The following is an 18,735-nucleotide window of genomic DNA, read 5'->3' as shown; positions in this document are numbered from 1 at the left end:
TCACCGAGGTTAGGAGAATAATTCTGATCTCGTCTACTGCGTGACGCGGAAGTGAGCAAATTTCGGTAAAACATGTAGAATCAGTAACAGAAAACACGAAAAAAATGTGTGTTTACGGATATATTTCCTCCGAAATAAATTAGACTATTGTAGAGGAATTAAAACTTACTTAATACCATTTAGCAAAAAACGCAAAAAGCTACTGACAGTTGGGAATCCCCGGTTCTCTCCAATTTAATGAAGTTAAACGACGATAGATAGCGCTGGCGTCGCAATCCTCGCTACATCTCTAATAAAATTGGAGCCATTATAAGGCGAAAGATTATCCAGACAAGGTTAAAAACCAAAAATTATCTTGGATTCTTGTAAAGTTTATCCGACAAGGTTATTTTTTGTTGCGGTGAATCTTTCACCTGAAATCGATGTAAACTTTATCTTTCGTTTTTTCTGTGTAGGCTTCTTTGACTAACTTTTTCTCTTTGGTATAGGTAAAACATATTGTAGAATGTGATGAGGTATGATTAAAGAATATAGCTTATATGCTCTTTATGGTACATAAATATTTGATACATTCTACATTTTCTTTAATGGAATGTGTCTATTTGAGACATTGTGATAATAGTTAATGAGAAAGTTCTCATTCGTAAAGTTCATAATGTATATTTCTGTACATGAGTTTGTATCAGTGAACATATGGACGCAATTCTGCATGCTTCAGTTCATATAGGAAAGTGTTTATAATGGAAGGGTTTGTATCTCAGAATAATGGTACACATATGAAAGCATACAAAAATATTACATATACACAGATGTATTTTATGTCGATGACTATATAGTGCAGAAAAAAAGTATAAAGCAGAAATTTAAAAGTGAAAACTGATAAAATTCTAAATGGAATATTGAAACAACTTTTAAATTATTAAATAATATTCTAAGCTAAAGAATTCATTTTTTAAAGCAATATGCATGGTATACAAAGAAACAAAAGCAAATTTGAAAATATAACAATAGTAAGTTTAGAAACTTCCGAATCAAAAAATATCTCGATCAATAAAACACCAATTCTATCATCATTAGGGATAATTTGTAACATTTCAGTGACCTACCCCCTCCCCCTTGTTTTTTATTACGAAATTTAAATATTAATTGATATCAATGTCAATAAAAATGAATAAGTTCACACTATTCGATACTAGTATGAGAATACTTTTGATTAAATTATTAAGATATTTTTTCCTTTACTTAAAAAAAAGATTTTTCCTAAATTCCATAAACTCATATCCCCTTTTTAAATAATTCCTATTTTTTCTTCCATTTTCACGAAACTTCTCCTTTATTTCGGTTTTTTCTTATTTTGTAGTGAATTAATAGAACCAAGTAAAATAAAACTATTCTTTATTAAAGATTTTTTTTTTGTTGTTGAAATTTTAACCATTATATTGTTGGTTGATAATTCATCTAGATTGGTTGAAATTAAACTATTTGATTCACAATATAATTATTCTGTTTAAGATTTGTTTCATTTTTGCAGGGAAATTAATTTCAACTTTTCGTCCCAACCTGAGTTGTGTTAACTTAGAATTATAATTGAAACAATTATGCTGTTTAAAAATTCCCTGTTCCAAATCAGGATAATTTTAATTGTTTACGTAATTTTTTTAAATATTTTATTTATTTATTCCCTGTCCCAACTCAGAATTATAAATCTTTTTATAAAAGTCACTATTCCAACCCAAAATGATTACAATTCTTTACTGAAATATCCTGCCCCAAAATAGATTCATAATTATTTTCGAAAATTGCCTGTTTCAAGTAGGGGTAATTTGAATTTATTATGTAAATTCTTTTATATTTATTTCATTTATTCTCTGTCCCAACTTAGAATTATAAATCTTTTATAAAATTTCCTGTCCAAAACGCAAAAATTTTTTTTTCTGAAGTCTCCTGTCTCAACTAAGAATTCTAATACTTTTGGAAAATTCTCTGTTCCAAGTCGGGGAAAATGTAATTAATACTTTACGTTATTTTTAAAATAGTTTTTTTTTATTTATTCCCTATCCCAACTCAGAATCATACATCTTTTAGGAGATTTCCTACTTAAAAACCCTATTCTTTTCGAAAATTTCCTGTCCCAACTCATTATCATAAACTTATAAAATTCCTTGTCCCGAATAAAAAATTATATTTCTTTTCTTAAATTCCCTGTCCCAACTTAGAATTATAAATCTTTTACAAAAATGCCTGTGCAAAACTCAAAACTATAATTTCTTAATGAAATTCCCTGTCCCAATTTACAATTATAACTCTTTCCGAAAATTCTCTGTTTCAAGTCAAGGTGAATGTAAATAATTCTATATGTGATTTTTAAAATTGTTAAAAAAAAATTATTTTCTGTGCGAACTAAGAATCATAAATCTTTTTAAAAATGTCCTATGCCAAACTCAAAACTGTAATTCTTTACTGGAAACTCATGTCTCAACTTAGAATTATAATTATTTTCGAAGATCCCCTGTCCCAACTCAGAATTATAATTTTCTTATATAATTCCCTGTCCCAAATACAAAATTATATTTCTTTTCTGAAATCCTCTGTCCCAACTTAGATTTCTAATTCTTTTTGAAAATTTCCTGTTTCAAGTGAGGGCACATATAATTCTTTACGTGATTTTAAAAAAATATTTCTTTTATTTATTCCCTGTCCCAACTCAGAATTATACATCTTTTAGAAAATTCTCTGCCCCAAACTCAAAACAATATTTCTTCACTGAAATCCCCTTTCCCAATTTAGAATTAAAATTCTTTTAGAAAATTCACTGTTTCAAGTCAGAACTGTAATTCTTTTAGAAAATTCCCTGTTTTGAATGAGAATCATGATTTTTTTTCTCCAAAATTTCCAATTCCAATTTAGAATTAGAGTATAAAATATATGAAACTACTTGCAATTTGCATGTTAGTACATACGAGAGAAAAATCCCGGTCATTTCCTGGATTTCCCGATATTCGGGTCAGGCTAAAAGTTAAAACCTTGTTAAAAGTTGGTTCAATAAATGAGCGTTCATCTAACATTTTTTCAGCGATAAAAAATTCAGTATCAGAACTGGTACTCTCTGGCAACGATCGACCCCCCCCCCATCCCCAATCGGTACTTTCAAACTTCAATATTTAATTATTTGTTTATTTATCTCATTATCACCCATCCTAATATTTTTGCATTGTAGTCCCTTTAAAAAAAAAACCCGTACATCCTCGCTCTCCCTCCTCAACGGCCACCGGGGATAAAAGTTGAACGTCCTTCAATTCGATTTTTATTACCCCTTCAGTTTGCAAACTTGATTTGTTCGTGTTCGATCAGGTTTGAATCCTTTGCTGAGTGCACCCTCTGATCGACAACGGACAGTGGCTCGTTGCTGGGCAACCAGACAGCCAGACTGCCGTTGCCGTCTGCCGATCCAACCCTGGTTAGGGTGGCTCAGGGAGAGGGATGGGGAGGTGATTACCCATTGTGGGGGTAACGTACGAGTAGCGGGGAAACTTGGGGTAACTCGAGACAAGTTGAGAAGGGACGAGGCCGCGAGACCGCCGAGAGAGACGTGGTCATGGACCGTCGACGATGGGCTGGTGTGAGGGGTTGGGGGATTAGGGGGAATCCGCCGGCGATGATAACGGACGACGGAAGGGTTGTTCGAACCCAGGGGTTGATGTCAAGGGGTGTCAGGGGCAGCCGGGAAAGACGAGGCGAGGTCAGTTATCCACCACGCCCTACGCTACGCTGAAAGCAACACAACGCGCTTGTTCCGGCGCACCGCAATGCACTTTCGACGCCACTGCACTGCATGCGATCACTGCGTTTCCACTGCATTGCTAATACATATTGCTGTTTTGCCCATCCTTGCCAGCTCCTACTACATCCTCTAACGTCTAACACTATAGCATATGACGCAATCATTTTTATTGATGAGATGAATGACCCTGAGGTGCCCTGAATATTCACCAACCTTGTTATCTTTCCTTGACCTTGAAAAAAGATTCCTTTTTTTTCGAAAGAAGCTGAAGCTTCTTTTAAGAATTTGTTAGACACTAAACCTGTAAATCAGAGGAAAGTCAGGGATTTAAAAAAATGTTGTTTTTTTTTACATCACTTTTTATATTAGTCATTTCTTTAAATTAAGGGACTATAGTCACTTTTTGCAATAAATTAAACTATGGGTTAAATACTATTGCATTCAGGTCTATACCTATTTCTGAATTTTCTTGAATTTTTTTCAAAAATTTTAGGGTATTTTTAAACACTTTAAGATATTTCTAATCGATATAAATAATTGAAAAGCAATCCAAAGGATTTTAGAGATTTTAGATCATTTTTTTTAATTCCAAGGAATTTTCATGAACTTGAAGATATTTCAAGGGGTTTCCAAGGGTTTCAATGATTTTGAGGGATATAAAAGCTCAAAAATTATTTTATTAAATTTTCAACGTATTCTTTAACAATAATTGAAGGATTTCGTAGGGTTTCAAAGGATTTAAAATACTTTATAGAATTTTAAAAGATTCCAAATCATTTTCAAGCGCTTTACAAATTTTCAAGGGATTTCAGAAGATTTCAATGGAATTTAAATATTTTAAGGAGTTATCGAGGGAATTTTTAATAGAGTTTAATAACTTGAAGGTATACCAAATTTTTTTAAAGGGTTTTTAAATTTTTCAAAGGAATTTCAAAAGATTTCCGAGGATTTTTATTATTTTAAGGGACTTTAAACCTCTCAAGTATTTTAATACATTTTCAAAGAATTGTGGGATTTCTTATTAAGGTTTCAAATATTTCAATGTATTTCCAAAGATTGTAATGAAGTTTACAGATATTAGGATATTTCAAAAGATTGCAAGGAATTTTCAGTTAATTTAAAATTAAAATGTTTAAGAGCTTTAGAAAATGTCAAGATATTTCCGATGTTTTTAAAAAATTTGTTAGATTTGGGACATTTTAAAAGATTCCAAGGAATTTTCCGTTGATTTCAATTTTTTAAACGGATTTCAAGGGATTTGAAATATTTTAGGGAATTTTAAAAGATGCCAAGGAATCTTTGATAGATTTAAATAATTTGAAGGCATTTAAAGAAATTTCCAAAGATTTTAAATCATTTGTAATATTTTTTTAAGATCTTAGGTCTTACGGCATATTCTCCTTGCACCTTGTAATTTTTTGAAACTAAAAACTTTTTTTGTATATGTCAAATATCGGCTTCAAACTTTAAGAAAGGAAAGAGCAGAGAGTAAATCACGTTTATCTAGGTTTTTTTTACATCGCGCAGATATGTTAAACACAAAAAAGTTCTAAGATTGGAAAAAGTCAGTGAACTGATAAAATGAGGTCCGTAATATAGGTATTTGAGTGCGTCACGTAATATAGGTATTTGTGTGTAAAGGATTCTAAATATTTGAGGGTATTTTAAAATATTCCAACGAATGTTCAATTGCTTCTAGTTATTTAATAAAATTACAAAAGATTTGGAACATTTTAGGTTATTCTTTAAGCTCCAAGGAATTTTAAAGAACTTAAATTAATTTCGAGAGATTTCCGAGGATTAAAATGATTTTTAAAGATTTGCAAGCTCAAAATTCATTGTAATAAATATTTAAAGAATTCTTTAACAATAATTGAAGGATTTCGTAGAGATTCAAATTATTTTGGAGTTTTAGAATATTAAAAAGAATTTTGAATAGATTTGAAAAATTTGAAGAGATTTTTATTTTATTAAAAATATTCTAAAGAAAGTATTTGAAATTTTTTATAGCATTTAAAAAGATTCCAAGATATAAGACCTTATGTAAATAGTTGTAAATAATTGTATATATAGTAAGGATAAGATTGGAATGTATATATATATGTGTGTGTGTGTGTGTATAAGTGGAAAGATTGTAAGGAATGGAAATCATGTAAACCCTTAAGGGACACATTATGAATAAAGAAGAAAAAAATTCCAAAAAACTTTAAATAAATTTTAACTAAGAATTAAAAATATTTTGAGGAATTTCAAGATTTTCAGAAATAGTAAGGGAGTTTCAAGGAATTTTAAATGTTAAGATTTTACGGTATTTTTTAAAATTCAAAAGAATTTTCAAGAGCTTTGAAGGGTTTCAAGCGATTTCAAAAGATTACAAAGGATTTTAAATATTTTAGGAAATTTTAAGATTTCAAGAAATTCTCAATATATTTCAATAATTTGAAGGCATCCAAAGGATTTGATAGATTTGATAGTTTTTTTAATTCCAAAGCATTCCTCACAATGGGGGGGGGGGGGGGGGGGGCTAAAATTTTTAAAAATTTCAATTATTTTTGAAACTTTAAAACTTTTAGATATATTTTAAAGTTACTGGAATTTTTTATAAATTAATCACAATTGTTCAACTGGTATTCGTTCGTCAAAACTATCTTAAAATTAAATTTGAAATCTTTTAAAATTATTGCCATTTTTGTGAAAACTTTGAATAAATCTAGCAAAAGTTCAAAGAAACTAAATCTTCTAGATTAATTTATGACAATTTTGGAAATCTTTTTAAAATTATCTCTTAAAATTATATTTTCAAAATAATAATTTTAATTTTCCTGGAATGTTAATAGTTTTTTTTATTTTTTCTAAGCTTTTCAAAATGCTTAAAAAGCTTCTAATTTTTTCAAGATCTTAAAAAAATCAGCATTTTGTTCAAAATGAGCCTTTGTCTAAAAAAATAAAATTTGTTTTTCAACTTCATTTTTTGAAGATGAAACTTTTGTAATGCTTACAATCAAAGGAAAGCGCGCAAAAACAACTGACAACAAAAAATTCCTTATAAAGTTGTCTTTTGTTGAGAAATTTGGGGTTTATTCAAGGAACTAATTTTTTTTTATTTGTGTGAGTAGATCATATTTTTTATTTATCTATGATAAGTATCTAAGTCTCGAGGCTTAATTTAAAATCGAACATTTTTTAAATTGTCTTTGTGAGTCAAAAACAGTATATTTAAAATAGAAATACAATTTTATTCACAAATTTTACCACAAAATTTGAAATGCAAATATAAATCTAAAAAAAATGTATATACATTCCTATGAAACACTTTCTGTAATTTAAATTCTTTGTAGAATAATGTAGATTTAAAGACTTTAAAATTTAAAGTCCTGAAATTGCATATATTAATAATAGACACCGCTTCCTCTCACGGGTGGCATCCTTCGCTGCCACTTTGCTTTCTTCTCGTTCATTTCTAAATACAGAAAAAATTGTTGATAAAAAAAGGAAATTTGAGAAAAAAGGTACAACTTCCTTTTTTAACACTTTAATTAGATTATTTATTGAATCATAAATAATTTATTACTATTTACATCCTGTCGCAATATAACATAATACATATAAATAATACAATAATACATAAAAATGACAGCTGGATGAGGACGAAAAATTAATTTCTTTAAACAAATTTTTCAACAAAGTTTTATACTATAGGTTTTTAAATATAATATTATTCTGTGTATTAAGGAGGGGGGCAAGATGCTCCTTATCCAGTTTTCCATCTCTAAAATGTTAAAACTCCGTATTTTTCAAAATAAAAATACAAAAATATAGTAAGATTTTATGAAAATATGAGAATGGCAGCTGGATAAGGACCAAAAAAATCCTATTTCACAATGATTCCTGTTTTATAATAAATCGTAATACATTAATATCTAATCTAAATAAATAATATATAATCTAAGTAATATACAATAATAATAATTCCTGATACAATAATCCTACAATAAATCCTCAATTATTTGCATTCGTTAACAACAAAGTTTCGAAAAATTGGTCCTTGACCAGTTTAGGGTGGCCGTTTTAATCCAAGAAAAAAATTCCTGATCACTTGCCGATTTTTTTTCCGTTCATAAAATTTGTTGAAAGTCATTTAAAATAATAGATTCAACCTCTTGAAGCTAAAATTATTTTCCCTTTAAGTTTAAAAAATTGAACTGAAATTCCAAACACTTAAAGTGGAAATTTTTTGAATTTTAAGCTTTTAAAAATAAAGCATATATTTTTTTTAATTCAAACCCTCAATAATTTACATCTATACGATGTAAGTTCCTAACACTTTATGAATTAAACATCTAAACTTCTGTAACGTATAACACCAAAATTAGAAAATTTAAACTTTTATGAGTGCACAGTTCAAAGATTTAAGGAACTATATCACACCAAGCTATCGTTTTCAATGCTATACACTGAAGAATTATTTAACCAATTTGAAAATTTTTCAGAATTATATCATTTTAAGCATTTTTAAGTTAAAATCATTAAAAATGTCAAGATTACAATTTTTCAAAATTGAATACTTTTCATAACAGATGTTGAACTAATTTTAATTTAAGTCATTACAAATCAATAATTGTTCAATTTTTATTTATATATCAAAATTTGTTTTCAAATCGTATCAAAGATTCCCATGAAATTATTTAAAAATAAAAAATAGTCTAAAAATTTCCTGTGAATAAGACATTTTTTGTATTATCTTGGAAGCTTCAAGATCCTCAAAAGGATTTCTCTATTTCAAAATTTTCAAAAATTTACATTTTGTTTTAATTTTTAAAAATATTTTCAAATTTCAAATGATTATTTTTCAAAATTATTTTAAAACTACTAAATATCTTTTAAAGTTATTGAAATATTTCAGAAACTTTGAATAAATCCTGCAAATTTTTTTAAAAAGTCTTCATATTTTCCAAATTATTCTTCTGAAGCTATTCAAAACGCTTTTTTTCTAAATTTAAAAAAGTTTACATTATTGTTTAAAAATTTTCCGAATCTCTTTAACATTTCCAAATATCATTAAAAATCATTAAATATATAAAAATTCAAAAATATCACTTGCAAATAAAAAAAAAATAGATTAATTAAAATTACAACGTTCAAAGCTAAAATTTAGCACTCAGAAATTTTGACGTTTCAAGATTTTATGTTTAAAACAATTCAGTTTCAAATTCTTTAGTTTTAAGTATATGTTTTATAATTGCACATTTTGAATAAGTAGGCAGACATTGCTAAATAACTTAAAATAACAATTAATAAATGAACAATTAAAAATTGTTAACAATTTAACTAGACATCTTTAAAAAAATGATATTTCAAGTGCTTACATAGATTTGCTGCTAAAAATTTGTGAAATTCCAAGTCAAACAATAAATCCACTATCATTTCTCGGTTTTAAAAAAGTCCGGGTGATATTTCAGTTTCCCGATACAGCGGCCACCCTGCCAATTGTTATTCTCATAATATTTTCAGTTTCTTATTCAGTTACTCTCGAAACTAAGTTAATATAAATATACATTTCCGGATTATTTTGAAACAATTTCGGAAGTCCATCTTTTGAAATAGATTTAGGTTTCCCAGCTGAATACTTACAACAGGAGGATAAGCTAGGGTGTTTTTTTGCTTGAATATATAATTTTTGTAAATAAAGGTTATGATCCCAAAGTACAATTTTGAAATTCCTAGGACCTAATATCTGACTAGTTTTGAGAAAAACGACTTTAAAGTTTTTTTGCCGGTTTCCTGGACTAGAAAAATATACATCCCAGGTCTCGAAGTAGCTCAAGCGGTAGCGCGTTCGGGTTTGTCACCGGAAGTTTGCGGGCTTGATTCTCGCTGCCTACACTTTTTTCATTTTTTTGTTTTGCAACTTTATTAATGAATATATACAAATTCTAAACAAAATGATTATATTAATAAAATTAAGAAAAAATACAGTAAAGCTCGGAGACTGTGCCGATTTTGGGTCTGGAGGTGGTGGAGAACAAATCCGAGAGAGTGCCGCTTTGGATGAAAACGCTTTTGTTTGTCCATGCCTGAGTAACCACCGCACACTCCCCGCAGCTCCTTTTACACCTATCTGCGTCGCGGATTTAATTTTCGGTAGGGTTATATCTGGGGGCATTATATCCGAGTTTAACTGTAAATTTATTTGCGAAAAAAGTTCGAAAAAGCGAGTTTTATATTGAAAGAAAGAACGTAAAATTTTTTTTGCATAGTTTGAAAAGAAGTTAAATATTTATACACTTTAAGAGGTAAAATGATAATAAATGTAGGCAACAATAATCAAGCCCGCATCCTACCAGCTACAAACCCGACGCGATGCCGCTTATAATAATATAATAACAGTTTCGAGGGTTGCCTCGCACTTTCCTTGTTACTAAATCGGTACCGTCGAAACATAAACAGTCAGGACCGAAACATTTCGAACTGAAACGCATAATATTGCACAATATACTCGATTGATTACTCGCGCACTGTGGCCCTTCTAAGGCGAGAGCCGTGACCCTCTCTCGCCCGGCACACTGAAAAACTGCGGGGGCCAGCAGTTCTAGGAATTAAAAAACCGGACAGGCTTCTATGGGTCTTAGAGTGTACTAGGAAAGTGGGAACATATATTTTTCTAGTCCATAAGACCTTTGTTTTATTATTATTATTATTATTATTATTATTATTATACAATTAAGCTAAATCCCTTTTTGGTTAAGCGTAACCCCCTCGGTTTTAGACTTGTAATACTGCTGGAAATACCGGTACTACGCAGGACGCGAATCAATCTCTCTGGCAATCACCCTAGGTGAAGAGCTTCACAAAGGCATAATGTACCATAGATCACATCAAAATGCGCAAACTGAGCTATTTACAAAAACTATGAATACCAAATAAAAACACTCTACATGGCACCCCCCTTATCAGAAAAATAAAAAATAAAAATTTACATTCGAATGCACTTTCTAAATAGCAGTCCTCTTTGCTGTTACAGGCATGAAAGCAAAATAAGAGTACGTTCAAGCTAAGCAGTTCTAGAGTGAATTTGGCACGTGTTTCCGCACTAAAATAAGGTAAAGTCCTACAGAAGCAGGATCTTGAAAGGATTCCTTTCATCCATTCTCCGGTTTTTAATCGAACACTAACAACTCGTTCTAGAGAAAAGAAAACAAAACTATACAAAAGTTTCTTAGATTTTTCGTAAAATACTTTTCAGGTGGGAGACTAAACCGACTTCAAAGAAATAAACGCCCTCTTCCGGTTTGCAAAAAAAAAGGAAAGTTAGAAAATACTTTTTTTTAAAGTTGAAGAAACTTTTTGGAAAAGAGCAGAAACTGCAAACAGGGTGGCCGTAATACTGGAAGAAACAAATTCACGTTCATTTCCCGGCGCGGAAAAATTTTGGACGGACATTGAAATAAAAAAATCCAAACTATTAACACTAAACATTTTTTTATTTGAAATAATCAAAACTAAACTGCAAATTAAAACATTCAAAGATGAGCGCTTTTGAATTTTAAACTTTTAAAATTGAATATTACAACATTTTAATGTAAAATTATTATATGTAAACGCTTAATAATTTGCACGTATTCAATGGAAGGTGTTAAAACTTTTCAATAAAACAATTTTAAATAAAATTCCATTAAACTGTAAACTTTTCAACTTTAATAAATTGTACAGTGCAAATATTTGAAAAATGTAAATCCACGATATTCTTTTTAACGCTCTAAATTGAAGAATAAAACAAAAAATTGAATTTTTACAAAATTTATATCATTTTTAACAATTGTAAGTTTAAAAAGTTAAAAATGAAATATTTTTGTTTAAAACTGAACACTTTTTAACAGCGATGACTGAAAATCCCGGGAAATAAAATCCCAAAATAGAAAATATTTGAAATAGAAAATTCCAGAAATAATACAATTGCCGAAATCTGTAGATCCCGAATTTAAAAAATCCCGAATAATACAATTTTTGACCATTTATAATATTACAAATTTTTTAATTCCCGACAGAAAATTGCATAATTATAAAATATTTGATACTGGAAAATTAAGCCCCGAATTTAAACATTCACAATTTTTTAAATAAATATTATTTATTGTTTATGTTGTATAATGTTTTTTCTTTGATCAAAATACTTAGTTTTAGTATATTTAATAAATAATAAAATATTTGTTACTCAAAAATTGCTTTGTTTGTTGAATTCAGGAATTTTTAGTGCCGGTAATGATAATATTCGAGAATTTTAAAATCTGGTAATATTATGACCTTTCGGGAATTCTCCAACTCAAGATTTGTATATTTCGGCGAATTGATCATTTCGAAAATTTTCTTGCTAGAATTTTTTTCTTTTTCGGGAATTTTTCATTGGACGGGTTCAAATTTAAAGTTAAATTATTTTTATTTTAAGTCCTTTCATTTTTATAATTTTTGAATCATTATTTATTACAAAATTAACAATTTTCCAAACGGAAAAATTAAATTCTACCTTTTAAAGTTTAAATTTAGCACCACTAAATTTAAAACAATTCAAGGAGACGACTCAAAATTCCTGAAAAATAAAATTCCCAACACAGTAAAATTTCCAAAACAGACAGTTTATTGAATTTGAAAAATTTCGAATTGACAATATCCAAAATAAAATGGTCAACTTTATAAAATATCCGAAAGAGGACAATTTCCGACTTATGAAATTTATGAATCTAGCAAATTAAAAAATTTGTTTTAATAACAATTAAATAGAATAAATGATCATTGAATAAAAGTATTTTATTTTATAAATAATTTATGCTTTATTATTTTAAAATGGTTTTATTGTTTAAATTCCAGAATTTTACTATATTTTTTGGTATTTTTCAGTCGACTCGATTCAAGGCTTTCTATTTCAAACAATTCAGTTTTAAATTGTCTAGTTTTGAATATTTTTTTAATAATTGCTCATTTTAAATGAAAAGACGAATATTGCTAAGTCTTGTATTCAAAATTTATTATTATTTTTTGATTATTTTAAATTTCATCGTGCCATACGATATAAAATTTGTGATATTTCAAGAGATTGGGCACTTTTCTTCTAAAAATGTGTAGAATTCCTGGTAAAAAATAATGCACTGTTATATCCTGGTTTTTCCCGGTCATTTCCCAGACCAGCGACCACCCTGGTTTTTTTTTGACTTAAACATTTTATTTCTTATGTTTTCAGGGCGCCTACTCAAATTCCCCCAAAAAACCTGACAATTTCATTCAAGTATTAAGTATCGATTTTTTTTTTTTAGCAATTCTGATCAAAGAATCCGGAGAAAATTTTGAAACCGGTTAATATGATATGCTCGGTTTTTGAATATAAAGATTTTTTTTTATAAATTTCTATTTGTTCAAAAGTTATTGCAAATTTGTATATATTAAGTTTTTATTAGTAAACGATGATAAAAATTATTTTTAAAAATGTTGGTTCAATGTAAAATTTTTTTTAATGTGTAAAAAGCATTTTTTTCGGATTGAGTCATATACACACATTTTGGAAAAAGTTGAATATATAGTAGCTTAAATTTCTTCAGCTTGAACCAAAGAAACATTTTTGTTTTAATATTACTTTTTCGAAAGAAATTTTTTTCGTAAATTTGGGAACTTCGTAATTTGGCGATCTTGGATTTTCTCACGATTTTGGAACCTTTTAAACAAATCGAAACAAAATTTTCATAAGAGAAAAATAATCATTTCTTTTGTTTAAGCTGAAGAAATTTCAGGTACAACATTTTCAACTTTTTCCAAAGAAAAGTGTCCATTTACGTATTTAAAAAGAAAAAACAAGCTTTATGCGCATTTTCAAAAAAATCTAAATAGAATTTTTTTATTTGTAATTTTCTATTACTGTTCACTAACAAAGACTGTAAATATGAAAAAATTACCATACTTATTTAAATAATAGGCAGTTTTTTTGGATTTTCAAACCCAAAAACCAAACGGAAGATATAAACCGATTACAAATTTTTTTCTTTACTTTTTTTTGTTCCAACTCATACATTTTTTTCATTTTTTAATAATACATAGTTGAATAACCCATTTACTTATCCGTCTATAAATTATTAAATTGTATTAAGCTAGAACAAAAAAATTGGAAAATTGAATAAAAGGAATACGTATACAAGAATTACAGGAATTAATTATAAATGATGCTTTCTTATAAATATCTAATGCAGAAATGGTACTTTTTGTATGTAAAATTAAATAACAATGTTCCTTAATTTATGAAAGTAAATTTATAAAAAGGAAAAAAATTCTTAAAGTTACAAGCTTTTATATATTTTATGATTACTGGATATTCTTAAATATACTCGTATTATTACTATTGAATAATTAAATAAATTAATCATACTAAAACCACAATCAGTAATTTTAAACATTATTTTTATAGGTACTTATAATTAAATTTAACATATTAATATTTGAATTAAAATACATTTTCCTCAGATTAGTGAAAATTTGTTATAAAAAGAAGTTTGATTTGCATAAGTTAAAATAAATTAATATTAATTTACTTAATTAATAAAAAAAAACATCGTTATTTAGTTCAATGTAACCATTTTAAAAAAAATGTAGGCATCCTATAAAAAAATCCCTGACTTTCCCTGATATTTCCAGGTCTGCTAGGTTTTCCAGGTGAGTAGACACCCTGGTTTTACCTTATGAAGAAAACATTTTATTCAATTTATAAATATAAATATAACTTAAAAATCGAAGCCCTCAGAATTTAAAGTTTTTAAAATTTGTTTTCGAATTTCCATTTTTAATTCCAATTCAAAACTTGAATATTTGAAATTTTTAATCTGAGGGCAGGTTAAAAATGGAAAAATTTATACTTAAAATCCCAAATCACCGGAAAAGGTTTGTTTTTGCGTAACAATATTATTTATGAAAATCTTTTCTAAAAATCGAGTTAATACTTGAACCTAAATTTTGTTTAAATATATAAGTAAAACTTGGAATCTAAATATAGTTCCAAGAGTTGTACATAATTGACAATGTAAGCAGACATCCAAATATAAGAACATCCCATAATGTTCACTCGTTTTTTATGTATTTTGTTGTTGTCAGCATTGCTTACTGTAATTCCACTTATTGTGTCAGTTTTTTCAATAAGTTTCAGCTAGCTTGGATTTCATTATCAGGGGACTTTGGTCTTTTCTGAAATTAGGAGAAGATGTTTTCACTTTTTTAGATATATCAGACATCAGAGTCCAAAATGTTTGCAAAATAGGGGAAATAGGGTGATTTTTCATGGAAATAGGGAAATGATAGGAAAGTAGATTAAAAAAAAATTAATGAATACGTACCACATATTTTCAACAAAATAGTGGAATTTTCATCTAAAACAGATTAATTTTCTACAATATATTTGGATTTTTAACTAAAAGCAAACAAACTCAAGCTAAAGAGGTAATCGTTAAATTTTCAGTCCAAAAAATTAATTTAAAAAAACGAGTTTTTCAAAAATTGTTCAATTTTTGAGCCCAAAATAATAATTTTCTAAAAAAAAGTTGCATTATAAACCCCGAAATAAGTGTTGGGCCCAATAGTTGAATTTTCTACCAATGCAATATTATTTTCAACCCAAAAGACGAATTCTTAACAAAATAATAGAATTTTAAGTCAAAATACTGAATTTTCAACCAAACATGAAATACTTAAATTTTTAGTTTGAATTTTCAACTAAAAATGATCAATTTTCAAACAAAAAATCAGTTAAAAAATTTTTTTTAACCGAAGAAAAAAAATTTTTTTAATAAAATAGTTAAATTTATAACGAAAAAATGGATTTCTAACTAAAATTATGATTCTACAAATGACGAAGCTGCAAATAAGAAAAATGAATTTATAACAAAGTTGTTCAACTTTTCACCAAATAATTGAATTTTCTACCAAATTGTTAAATTTTTAAGCTGACACTACGAATTTTTAGTTCAAGAAATAAATTTTCAATCTGAGACAATTTTTTTAAAGAAAACAGTTCAATCTTCGTCCAAAAATTAATTTTTGACAAAGCAGTTTAATTTTCAAACAAGCAGTTGAATTAATCTTCAACTGCAGAAAGAAAATTTAAACAAAATAATTGCATTCATAACAACAAAAATTTTTTTAACTACGATTAAAACGATTAATTTTCAAAAAAAATGGAAAGCTTAAATTTTCAATCCAAAAAATAAATTCTTAACGCAAAGCAACGAATTTTCAACAAAATAGTTAAATCTTGGATCAAAAAATACATTTTTAACAAATCAATTCAATTTTTAAATAAATAGTTAAATTGTCAACTAGGAACGATCAATTTTCAACCAAAAATGAAATAGTTAAATATGCATTAAAAAAAAACTATTTCTCAACAAAAGGAAATTAATTTCTAACAAAATAGTTAGATTTATATACAAAAAACGAATTTTTAAGTAAAAAATATCAATTTCATATAAAAAATGGATTACTTAAATTTTCAGAATATTTATTTTTGACTAAAGAAATCGTACTTTCAACAAAATAGTTAAATCTTTTATCAATTGAAAAACTTCATCAAGATAATTAGTAAATCTTGTTCAAATATACTGAAAACAATGCTTCAAACTTACGGATCTCTTAAAAACAAAATAGCATATATTACAGACATACAGTCAGACATATATGCAGGTAGACACCAACAAAATGTTATGATTTTCGAACTCTGTGAGTGCCGAAACGTTATTTGAATTTTAGATGTTTTCACACAGATTTGAAAGATCTCACAAAAACTTAAAAATATTTCAAAGATTTCATATAGGTTTCAAAGATCTGTTAAAAACCAGAGATCGAAAATTTGGACGAATAAATTATACTCTCACGAATGAGAATGTAAAAATTAATTAGCTGACTTTTCAACCGTAAAGTTTAAATTCCAATCAATAATAAAATAGGTAAATTTTCATTTCAGAAAATTGATTTTTAATTCAAAAATTATAAAGAATTTGAACAAATTAGTGGGATTTTCGACCAAAAAATATTACTTAAAAAAAAATTGAATTTTTAATTGAAAGAGATGAATTCTAAAACAAATCTATAATTAGTAGATTTTTCAATTAAAAAGAATGAACTTTCAACCAAAAATATTGTAATTCATATCGCATTTAAGCGAAAAACCGAGAAAATAGGGATGTTTCTTCAAAACAAGAAGGAAAAGAGGAAACCTTAAAAAAGGGAAAAATAGGGAAAGACTGTGAAGTCTGTGAAGACTGTAAAAATCAGACATAATTTTTAATTAATTATTGCTTCTAGTGAACATATTTAATTATTTTATGAACCTACTTTTCAATGTATAGCCCTAAATAATTTAATTAATGGAAAAAAAAGAATCTCATACATACTTCAGAATCGCTAGAATCGTTAGAATCGGTAGGCTTTGTAATTTCCAGTCCAGTAAATAATTCTACTACAATAGTTCCCTCTTCACAATTATCAAAAGTTTCAGCTTGTACCAATGTCTCAGAATCAACAAGTTTATCCTCAGTACAATCATTAAGTTTTGATGAAATTTTATGTAACATCACAGACTCTTCAGGTACAGAAATTGACGACGAAGCCTGTTCCTGAAAGTAGTGAAAACAAATTTTCGACGATGCATACATTTATTTTTTTTTTTTAGCATAAATTTAATAACTGTTTTTTATTTTATTTTCTAAAATCAAATTAAAACTTCTAGAATAAAAATGCAAATAAACATGGAACGCATTAGAAACAATTCCTATAAAAAAGTACATACATCAGAATCGTCAGAACTCGTAATACATTCCCACTCTGATGAAGGTATTACAATCATTTTGTCTATCATGATTTCATCATTATTACTGTCAATAAATTCTGGATCTTTGTCTTTTGAACTAGTAGATATTTCAAGAGTAGGCGACCTTTCATTTTCTGTATTTTTCTCTATTTGAGACTGAAATTACAGAAATAGAATTTAGGAACAATATCATAATTTATTTTTTTTTATAATGACTTTAAAAAAATTGGAGAATGTTTGTCATACATAGTTTTTTGTCAATGTAATTACGTTTTTGTTTTTAAGATTATATACATATCAGAAACATGAGAAAAATCATAAACATTGTTGCTAATTTCAGATGTCAAATCAAAGTTTCAACCAAAAAATTAATCTTTAACCAAATATGTAGTTGAATTTTTAAACAAAAAAATGAATTAAAAAAAAATAATAGCTGATATTTCAAACAAAAAAGACCAATTTTTATTTAAACAGTTAAATCCTCAACTAAAAAAAGATTAGTATTAGTTTTCAACCAGTTGTATTATCAAAGAAATGTATTTTCTGCAGAAAAAAAGTAAAATTTTGAACCCGAAAATATGAATTTTCCACAAAAAGTTCATTTTCAGCCAAATAACTGAATTTTCAACCAAATGCATGAATTTTCTAAGAAGAAGATTAACTTTCTACCAATAGAGACACATTTTCAACTAAAAATATGAATCTTTAACCAAAAAATGACTTGTTACAAAATTAGTTTAAATATTAACCGATTAGATGTATTTTTAACCAAAAATATTAATTCTCAAAAAAAACATGTAATAGTTAACATTTTAATCCAAAAATATTTTAATTTTCAATTAAATACAGTTGAATTCATAAAAAAATCAACATAATAGTTGAATCCACAAATTTTCAACGAAACTTTTACATTTTCAACCGAAAAGATGAATTTTAAACTAAAATTAAACAAACTTTCAACTTTAATCTTCTTTTAACTCAATGCATTTTCAACTAAGTAGTTTAACTTTTAACTACGTAGTTGAATTTTCCAACAATAAAAATGAATTATCAATGAAAAATAAAATAGTTGATAATTAAACTAAAAAATATTTCAAATTTTAAATAAAAAATATGAAATTTC

At 27.2% G+C, this 18,735-nt stretch overlaps 1 protein-coding gene across 1 annotated transcript in view; it reads right to left on the bottom strand.

The window, feature by feature from the left end:
* Positions 1–14,708: 14,708 nt before the first annotated feature.
* The window catches only part of LOC117178947 (interferon-inducible double-stranded RNA-dependent protein kinase activator A-like), a 14,665-nt gene continuing 10,638 nt past the window's right edge, over positions 14,709–18,735 (bottom strand). Inside the window, exons 4-6 of the mRNA XM_033370526.1 lie at positions 17,592–17,768; positions 17,197–17,418; positions 14,709–14,995 (exon numbers count right to left, since the gene is read on the bottom strand). Coding sequence (XP_033226417.1) covers positions 14,954–14,995; positions 17,197–17,418; positions 17,592–17,768 — 441 coding nt within the window. The 3' untranslated portion in view covers positions 14,709–14,953. The remainder of the gene's footprint in view (positions 14,996–17,196; positions 17,419–17,591; positions 17,769–18,735) is intronic.

Source organism: Belonocnema kinseyi, chromosome 8 (assembly GCF_010883055.1).
Source record: "Belonocnema kinseyi isolate 2016_QV_RU_SX_M_011 chromosome 8, B_treatae_v1, whole genome shotgun sequence".
In the NCBI taxonomy this organism is placed as follows: domain Eukaryota; kingdom Metazoa; phylum Arthropoda; class Insecta; order Hymenoptera; family Cynipidae; genus Belonocnema; species Belonocnema kinseyi.
Note: the sequence above shows the minus strand (reverse complement) of the source record. Positions and strands in the feature narration are given on the sequence as shown.